The sequence below is a fragment of the Bison bison genome, unplaced genomic scaffold (assembly GCF_000754665.1).
Source record: "Bison bison bison isolate TAMUID 2011002044 unplaced genomic scaffold, Bison_UMD1.0 scf7180017864154, whole genome shotgun sequence".
NCBI lineage: Eukaryota > Metazoa > Chordata > Mammalia > Artiodactyla > Bovidae > Bison > Bison bison.
Window position 1 is genome coordinate 255,528 of NW_011494726.1, and position 9,590 is coordinate 265,117.

At 45.6% G+C, this 9,590-nt stretch overlaps 2 protein-coding genes across 2 annotated transcripts in view; both read right to left on the reverse strand.

Moving 5' to 3' along the window:
• PABPC1L (poly(A) binding protein, cytoplasmic 1-like) overlaps positions 1-1,547 on the reverse strand; it is a 24,954-nt gene extending 23,407 nt beyond the window's left edge. The window contains exons 1-4 of the mRNA XM_010841005.1: positions 1,519-1,547; positions 897-951; positions 309-430; positions 5-224 (exon numbers count right to left, since the gene is read on the reverse strand). Coding sequence (XP_010839307.1) covers positions 5-224; positions 309-430; positions 897-951; positions 1,519-1,547 — 426 coding nt within the window. The remainder of the gene's footprint in view (positions 1-4; positions 225-308; positions 431-896; positions 952-1,518) is intronic.
• A 659-nt stretch (positions 1,548-2,206) lies between these two features.
• YWHAB (tyrosine 3-monooxygenase/tryptophan 5-monooxygenase activation protein, beta) lies at positions 2,207-9,378 on the reverse strand. Its single transcript, XM_010840975.1, has 5 exons — positions 9,055-9,378; positions 6,729-6,852; positions 5,453-5,616; positions 4,443-4,538; positions 2,207-4,153 (listed from the first exon to the last, which is right to left on the reverse strand). Exons 1-5 carry the CDS (start codon positions 9,352-9,354, stop codon positions 4,097-4,099), a joined length of 741 nt encoding a protein of 246 aa, XP_010839277.1. The 5' UTR covers positions 9,355-9,378; the 3' UTR covers positions 2,207-4,096.
• Between the last annotated feature and the right edge of the window lie 212 nt (positions 9,379-9,590).

Sequence of the window (9,590 nt, forward strand, 5' to 3'; positions counted from 1 at the left end):
TCGCCCACGTAGAGCGAGGCGAGCGGGTAGCCCGGGGCCGCTGGCGTTCATTTTGGGCTCGCGGCCCCGCGCTCGGCGCCCGCGTGTGCTCACCCGGGTGGGACGCGGGCAGCGGGGGCGCGCGGGCGGCGGCGCTCTTCCCACCCCACTGTCCGCCCCCCGGCCTTCGACCGCCCCCGCCGTCCCGAGCCAATCGCCAGGGCGCTCGGGTCCCGCCCCCGCAGCTGGGATTCCCCCCCTCAGCCTTCTAGAAGCCCCAGGTGGCGGGCATCTCGGCCCCCGCGACGGGAAGCGAGGAGAGCCCTCACCTGGCCCCGGGTAGGGCTCCGGGCCGGCGCCAGCGGCGCGGAGAGGGCGGCACTCTACGGCAAGACACCTGGGTTTTGATCCCCATCACGTCTTTGTCCTTCTTCACCCGTTTCCTCTCTCTCTGAAATTTAAGAGGATTCCCTCTACACAAGGATGAAAGGCGACCGCGTGCTCTGTGCGTTTTACACACAAACGGGAGAATTCCCTGCAGGATGCCGTTTCAAAATGTGGACCTATCCTCCTGAAAGCAGGCTTTCTCTCATCAAGACAGCCTGGGTTTAGTCTCAGCCATCTGGAACCCTCTTGGTGATTTGCTTTTGCGCCCGCACCCCACGGCACAGGATGGGGATCTTAGTTCCCTGGCCAGGTATCAAACCCATGCCGGGTGCACTGGAGCACAGGGGGTTCTTAACTACTGGACGGCCAGGGAAACCCTCCCCCACCCCCGACCCCGGCTTGGTGATTTGGGACTGAAGGCTCCATGTGAGAATTCCGGAACACTCTTAAGGTCCTTCTTGACCGGAGTTGTTCTGCCAAGAGCCTTTCGTGGGACATTCCCTGATCATCTCTCAGCGAAACCAACCCACCTGTGCTCCACCCCGAAGGTTCACGAAGTCCAGCCTCTGTGGAAACTGTAAGGACCTGACAGAACAAGGCCATGGTGGTGGTCCCAAACTAAGCACCAAGACCCTTCTGTCAGCCTTCGTTTGCAGTCCCAATCTGTGGTGTGGAATCCTTTTTGAAAATATTGGTCCAACCTACCTTGAAATGATACTTCCCCTGAGCCTCTCCTGTTTCCTGCTTCAGTAAAACAGGTGGGTTCCCACTGACCTTTGGTTGGGTGTGACAAGTGAAACAGCTTGAGAACCAGGGGCAGGAGTGCGTCTTGGCTGCCCCACCTACACTACCAAGCATCAACCAGTTCTAACTTGGGCTTAAATTATCTTCCTGTCTTGACCCCCTCCTCCATCCTTGTGGGAATGTGGATGTTTTCATCTTTTTGGCTGCATGCCCATGGCTTGCAGGATGTTAGTTTCCTGATCAGGAAGCAAACCTAGGTGCAGTGAGTGAAAACGCCCAGTCCTAACCATTGGACTGCCAGGAATTCCCAATGTGGATGTTCTGAGACTGGGGCAAACCCCATGAGGAAACTCAATGCTGCAGGCTATCTTACATAATGTTAGGGCAGATAACAGAGCCTGTACAAACTTGGAGGTGACTAGGACTTCTGCTACCATCTTGTTTGGTTACATCTCAGGGTTTTAAAACAAGTAAGTGGTGGTGGTGTATGAGTAGGATGCAAAGTAATAATCCGTATCACCAAATCATTGAAGCCACAGATGAGGATCTAACACCTTGATGGTTTGTTGTGGAAGGTGGACAGGCTCTGTGTTCATTCAAGGCAATTTGTTCCCAACACTTCTGGCTCGAAAGGATGAAATGAAGCTGCTGCCTCCTTTTAAAGAGTGAAAAGTGAGAGTCGCTCACTCGTGTCCAACTCTTTGCAACCCCAGGGACTATACAGTCCGTGGAATTCTCCAGGCCACAATACTGGAGTGGGTAGCCTTTCCCTTCTCCAGGGGATCTTCCCAACCCAGGGATCGAACCCAGGTCTCCTGCATTGCAGGTGGATTCTTTACCAGCTGAGCCACCAGGGAACCCCAAGAACACTGGAGTGGGTAGCCTATCCCTTCTCTGGCAGATCTTCCTGATCCAGGAATTGAACCGGGGTCTCCAGCATTGCAGGCACTCTTTACCAACTGGGCTGTCTGGCTCGAAAGGATGAAATGAAGCTGCTGCCTCCTTTTGAAGAGTAGAGCCCCAAATAAGTGTGCTCAGAAGTTAGCTAGTTCTGGTGGTGATACAGGAGACGCCACATAACAGTGCATCAGCCAACTAACTGATAAAATTTTTTATTTCACTTTTGAGTTTTTACACTTTTCCTGATTATTCCGTGTAAGGTGGAAACTAGAACTGTTTAAAAGACATACACAAATCTAGTACATCAATAACCGGGGTTTTTTCTTTTTTGCTATACTATTTTCACAACCACGGGTGTGCTTGCTAGGCAATATAACCATCACAGAAGCAAACGTGAGGCAGAATACTGGTGAGGAAAAACAAAGCGAGAGAGCTACCAGATATACAGACAGGCTCGTTCCACATTCACTACTGCATGTCCAAGCGGCAAGTATTAACTGCACGTTTCTGTTCAGCTAGAAAGGAGAGAGGTTTTTTTTTTTCTTTTTTCCTTTTGGTTTTTTGAAATCAGTGCATGAATATTTCTTTTCTTATTTCAGCAGATGGACAAACAGATGGGACACTACAGCTACGTGGAATGTTCGGGGAGGAAGGTGGAGACTGAGACTGGCAGGCCAGGCTATTCCTGACTCTCCCATCGCAGTGTTCATGCAACTTCCCTGACATTTGTCTGTGAACCTGACGGGATGGGTACCCTTGGGAGAGCTGGTGACAGGTGCTAACAAGCATTATCAGGGTTGGCTGCAATATAAAGAGAAACCATGGATATTTAAAAATACATTTTGGAGTCAGATCTTGGTGTGACTGAAGAGCAACCACCGTGCTGAGAACTGGAGGAAGACAGAGCTGAAATGTGGGAAGCTCTTTTCAACTCGCTGAAGCAACGCTGGCTCACCAAAGTGCTCGCCAACATCCCTCACCCTCTTGTGGACCCCCCCTGTCCCTGCCCATCTAGTACTAAACCATGAACAAAAGGCATAGAGAGAGAGAATGCACAAAGAAAAAAATGTAAGGAAGCAGAAGGACAGAAATTTAGAGAAGACTAAAGTCAACAGTCAAAAAGGACTGTGGGAAAGAATGTTTAGATTTCAAAATTTTAAAGCCCCGAGCTAGGAAGAACCCAAACACTGAGTACTTACTCCTCAAGTGAAAGACAATCTCTGCAGAGCATTATTCTTAAAGGTATTACCCAGGAAACAGATAAGGCCATTCATAAGATACACGGCTTTTTTTTTTTCCATCTTGAGCTCATGGTTACAGGGAAAACAGATTCCACTTCCTAAGCACAAGTTGCCAATCACTAAACATGCTGCTATAGGGGAAGGGGCTGGAGTCACAGGTGGTCTATGAGCAGTGGACCTTTGCATGCTGTCATAACCCAGTTATCTCGACCAAGAATGTTCTTTTCTGGCTTCGAGTTTCCTTGGAGGAAGACACTGTGGCCGTCTGTGGTCACGAGCTTTACAGTGGCAACAAGCCCCAACGTACCAAGTGTCTAAAAGCCCTGATCAGAATGGGCAGAATCACTAGAAATTACTGTAAAACTCGAATGCCAAATGAGAGGTGACCCACTCCAAGTCCCAGTGTCACAATAGAATCTATAACTTTCTGTACAACTTTACAATGGAACTGTATTTCAGGGACAACTGTTTTGAATCAAATTTAACTTTCCAAAAAGTTACACATAATTCAGGTCTATTTTTTTTTCTACCAGTAAGAGTTCTGCTAAATTACAAAACTCCATAATCACAGTGTTCAGTTTTTGTTGTTGTTTTTTTTTTTAAATGAAACACACAGTAATCCTGTCAATGTTAATCAAAATCAAAACTTCAGAATGCCGTGGCATTTATGTGACCAATCTGAATTTTAGATACAAATACCAGCTGTTCATCCCATGGACCATTTTTGCTAGGCTGAGGCTGTGAAAAATTGAAAGTCGACGTACGTTTCTTTTTTTTTATCGCACAAAGGGATATATGTGGAGGGTACAGAGTGCCACTCAAGAGATCACAAAGCACGGTAGACATTAGTTCTCTCCCTCCCCAGCATCTCCTTCGTCTCCCTGGTTTTCCGACGTCCACAGCTGCAAGAGAAAAACAGAGCTATAAACAAAGAAGGGCTCTTAGAACTTTCCGCGGGGAGGTGGCCCACTCTGTATCACCTCATCTCAACTGCTTATAATTCTTCTCATATGACTGCAGACAGTGATGGCAAAGGTCAAAATTTCAGCAGGTGCTTATAATCAATTAAAAAACTTAATTACACGTACAGGGCACAAATCCTGTCCTGAGTCCCAGGCTAGGAGGCAGAGGAACAGGAACAAGCCATAAGCCCCACCCACTGGAAGCAGTCACGGAATGGGCAGTACTTACAGTGAGATTGTCCCTAAGCAGCTGCATAATCAGGGTGCTGTCTTTGTAAGACTCTTCATTCAGTGTGTCCAATTCAGCAATCGCCTCATCAAACGCCTGAAACAAAGAGCCTTTAGCTAAGATGTCACAGGTTCCTTGAACTAGTTTAGCCCCGTTTTCTTCCTGCTACCATTTTTCTTCCTGTACAGTATTCTCGGGGAACCTAGGTTATTGTTACCTTGCTTGCTAGTCCTGTCAGTAAACATGTGATACTGGCTTCTAAAGCATCAACCAACCATGACAAAAATTCCTAGCTAAGAACTTTACTCTACCTATCAAGTCAACAAGTATTACTCATCCTAAAGGAATTCACATGATATTTGAATTACCAAAGACATTTCTAGTAATCCCTCCCCCTTTTTCATTAAGCAGAAAAACAAAAGGTTTAGATACAGGAGATAAATGGAGACTAGAAGTTCACATCACTAAATCCGAACTTCAATTAAGTGATGGAACTCTGGGCATTCATTTCACACAGTTTTTACCAATTAAAAAAATGTTCAAGGACTGTGCATATTCAAAGATGACAAAAACACGTAGAAAAGGCAGTTTTCTACCCAAAGAAGACAAGACGTAATTCAGGACACAAAGAAACAAGATCTGACTTCCTTCTCTACACCTCTTGCCATAACCTCCAGCCTCAGTAAAAAGACGACACTGAGGAGCCGAGGTCTACAGCCCAGAGCGTGATGAGAGCAACAAGCTGCCTCCTCCCTGGACTGTCTACAACCTCACCCCAAAACAGAAACTGAACTCAAACGCCAATCAGCATAGGCACTGAGAAGTCGTCAAGAAGTAACAGGTCTGTACTGACTCCATAAAACATGGAGTCAATACAGATGGGTTTCTCCTACCCCCAGAAAAATCTTCACAAATAAGTCCAAAACAATGAGTTACATTTGGGTAATTTTAAAACAAGGTTCTAGACATGAGCATTTTTACTATCAGAAACCCCAGAAGGTCTTTCTCACCGTTTTTGCCAGGCTGCAAGCCTTTTCAGGAGAGTTTAGAATCTCATAATAAAAGACGGAGAAATTAAGTGCCAGCCCCAGTCGAATGGGGTGTGTAGGCTGCATTTCTTTCTTACTAATTTCAAATGCTTCTTGGTAAGCCTGCTGGGAGTTCGACACAGTGGCTGTAAGAAAGAAAAAACATGAAAGGGTGGGTCTTACGTAAGGTTGCATTGTACGCTGGATCCACTACCAAATTATTTTGCCAAACTCGGCTGGAGCAAATGTGCTATCAAATGTCTCTACTATCCGATTAATAATCATCTGTTAAACATGTACTCTAATCTGAGTACTGTATGAAATGCTTTGAGGGAAAACAAAGACAATGATGACAAAGTCTACAAAAGCAGTTAGGAAATACAGGAATAACCCTGAACAACATGGAACATGGAAAGCAATGTGCTCTAATGGAAAGATTGTGGACTTCAGAGTCAAGACGCAAAACTGGAATGAATTCCCAACTCTTAATTGTGTGGTTTGGACTGAATGAAAACCTCTGTGAGTCCTGGTGTCCTTAACAGAAAAAAAGGACAGAAGACTCCCACCTACACTCCTAGAGTTGTGTAAGAAATAAATGACACACATAGGAGGCACTTAATAAAGCAGAGCCACAACCACCATTACACTAACACATGTATATGACAAAAGAAATGCATCTCTCTTCACCATGGCAGTTTTACTCTATCAAACATTTTAAAGTTTCACACCTAAGACAACTACCAAACAATCCTTAAAATAAAGATCTTTTTCAGTGCACTACTGCACCAGACTTTTAATACCCCCATACTTGTCCCTTAGATGTATCTGTCAACCCCATGACCCTGTTCAGGAGCTTCCCAGGTGTAGTAAAGAACTACACTTCCCACTAGTAGTAAGAACCTCCCTGCTAATTAACGCAGGAGACACAAGAGACCCAGGTTCGATCCCTGGGTCAGGAAGATCCCCTGGAGGAGGAAATGGCAACCCACTCCAGTATTCTTGCCTGAAAAATCCCATGGACAGAGGAGCCTGGCAGGCTACAGTCCACGGCGTCACAAAGAGTCAGACATGACAGAGCAGCTGAGCACACACACAGCACACAGGACCCTGTCTGTCACTGGTCAGCACAACGCTGTGGTCTTTAACTCTGACTACAGACCAAGCAAAACTCAAAATTATTATGAAGACGGTCTCTGCTACTGGTCAAATTCCTCAAAAAAAAGAGAAGACAGAAAGAAAAGAAAAAAAAGTTACTTACTTTGTTTATTGTCTCCAGAAGCCACCTCAGAAAGATATCTAAAATAATCGCCTTTCATTTTCAAGTAGAACACCTTACTTTCTGGTTGTGTAGCATTGGGAATAAGGTATTTATCCAACAGCTCCTAAAAAATGATCCACATTCTGTTAAGAATCTGGAAATATTACTTACAAGATGTTAAAACTATGTTTGAGATTTGAGATACTACCACTTCTAAATAATTGGGGGGGTGGTAATTGCAAAATACATGATTTTCATCCAAAGTTTTTAAATAGTTTTTAGCCCAGGTCATAACAGATGCCAGTATCTGTTAAAATCCACTTTGACGGTCCAGTAAAGGGTTAAAGTACAGCCATACAATGGCATGCTACACAGGCTTTAAAAATGATGATGCAGAACCACACTGATTATGTGGAAAGGCTCTCCAAAAGAAGTCTGAGTGGGGAAAAACAAAAACGGATAATAAATACCAAGTGAATCCTATTTTAATATTAAAACAGATATATGCACATGCATATAAATACCTAAGGGAAAAATCTAGAAGGATATTTATCAAGATGTTAACAATGGTTCTCTAGGTAATAGTATTTTAGAAGTGATTTTTAAATTTTCTTATTTATACTCTTCTGCCTTGTGCTTTAAAAAAAAATCGTATTAATTCTGTAATTAAAGAAAAAAAAAATCTTTCCACTTCAGAAGAAAAAGGGTGATAGTAGGGAGAAATTCCAAGAACTAACGTTAGAATCGCTCAGACCCGGGTAAAAATCCCTCCTCTGCGGCTCACCATCTGTATGACCCTGGACAAAGGACCTGACTGCCCTGATCCTGTCTCCTCAGCTACACAAGGGGAAGCCCAACAGCCATCTCCTAGTGCAGTTACGAGGATAAATGAGCCAATGTTCACAGAGTGCTTAAGATACCGCCTGGCACTAGTAAGCACTCCAAAAGTAGCTAAGACTATTATTAATAATAAATTCCTTTAAACATTTATGCTTACAACAAAAGCAGTTGTGAAGGAGTCCACGCTTCGTATACAGAGCAATATTTTCGAAGAGTTGTTTTAGAATGTGGCATCCTGAAAAACTGGTTAAGAGGCAGTAAGTACCATGCTTTTCTTCACATTCTTTCAGATGCTCGTAAAAGCTGGTCTACCGTTCAGGAATTAGGGAACTTTCTTGCCTTGGGAGTGCATGCCATACTTCATCTGAGTACCAGATGTACCTAACATTCGGGAATTAGCGCACCATTAACAAACCCCCAAATGACCAACAGGCAACAAATTTAGCCACTCTTACACCACGAGTCTAACAAAAAAAAAATTAAACAGCAGCTTGATGCAAAAGCTTAGCAGTAAGGGGGACCGAATCAATCAAAGTGAGAGGATGCGGGGGGTGGGGGGTAGTCGTTTTAATAATCTGTGCAGACAAATAGGGTGCGACTCCTTATGGATTACGCATGAGGAGTCCTGCCTGATGGCTAACAAGCTCTGTACTGGTTTTCAAAAGAAAGGTGTCAAGGGCAGTAACTCAGAAAGGCAGCCAGCAGGGGAGCAGGTAGATCCACAAGTGTGAATCCCTTTTCCCTTCAAAGCAGCCCTCACCACTCATTTTTACCTGATTTCACCTGGAAGAAAAAGAAAGTTCCCAGTGGGCTCAGGACGTGAGGGAAAGACAGCATGATCATGATCTGCTCTACGGTATGAGGCCCTCCCACCCACCCCCAGGTGATGATGGCTCGAGGGAAAGCAGCGAGGAATCCGTGGTCCAACTCAGGTTCATACGAATCACGGCAAGGGAAAATCCCCACACCACTTGTGATTTGCCTTTGGAACGAAGGCCCAAACTGATGGACAGGGCTAACGTACAAAACTACCATTGTGCAGGGACCAGGGAGCAGCTGAGAGAGAGGTCAGCTTTTGGCTCCCCTCTCCCCTCCTGGAGAGGACACCGCCGTCAGACTGACACAGAGAACAGCCTCTCTGCCCTCAATTTTGATAGGTGGTTGCACCTATCGAAAATGCTGCCTCTCTGCCCTCAATTTCTAAAGAAAAGATGGAGGGATGTTGAGCAAACGTTCCCGTTTTCCAGAGTTCTTTGGAAGAGAGAGGAAAATATCCCACAAGTGACAAGCAACCTCTGATCAGGTTAGGAGCTGAGGGGAAAAAAAAAAAATCACATCGTGTGCTTAAAACTTAGTTGCAAATGGTTTGCAGCTTCCCAGTATATTCAGACACCTTTCTCTCAAGAGCTATTTGAGAGCTGGCATTTGTTCATGAAATGAATACTATTAGGAGGTGTTCTTTAGAATAGGAACACTGGCCTCTTACCAGCACGTCATTGCAGATGTCCTGCAGCTCGGCCTCGATCTTCTCGCGGTACTCTTTGCCCATCTGCTGCTTCTTCTCGTTCCTCTCAGTTTTCTGTTCGATGCTGGAGATGACACGCCAGGACGAACGGCGGGGGCCGACCACATTCTTGTAGGCAACGGACAGCAGGTTTCTCTCCTCGTTGGAGAGCTCGTGCCCCTGCTCTGTGACCGCCTTCATGGCCGCAGCCATGTCATCGTAGCGCTCGGCCTGCTCGGCGAGCTTGGCTTTCTGTACCAGCTCACTTTTATCCATGGTCATTCCCTAAAACGAGAGGGAGAGAGAAAGTGAACATCAGGCTTCAAGGCCCAGGAGGCGCATATGTGCCAATCTCCTTCCAACCCATCTGGGAGGAAACACAGCTAAATGGGAAATGTCTATTTCCAAATGTCTCCAGTAATACTGAGCAGGAGCACCCACCGGGTTAGGAACTTTGCTGCTGCTGCTTCTAAGTCACGTCAGTCATGTCTCTGTGTGACACCATAGACGGCAGCCCA

Coding starts and splice junctions, on each gene's coding strand:
- YWHAB (XM_010840975.1), bottom strand. CDS start 9,354: ATGACCATGGATAAAAGTGAGCTGGTACAGAAAGCCAAGCTCGCCGAG. Junction 5,617..6,728: donor TTCTGGAGACAATAAACAAA/GTAAGTAACTTT, acceptor TCTTTCTTACAG/CCACTGTGTCGAACTCCCAG. Junction 4,154..4,442: donor TGCTTAGGGACAATCTCACT/GTAAGTACTGCC, acceptor TTTCTCTTGCAG/CTGTGGACGTCGGAAAACCA.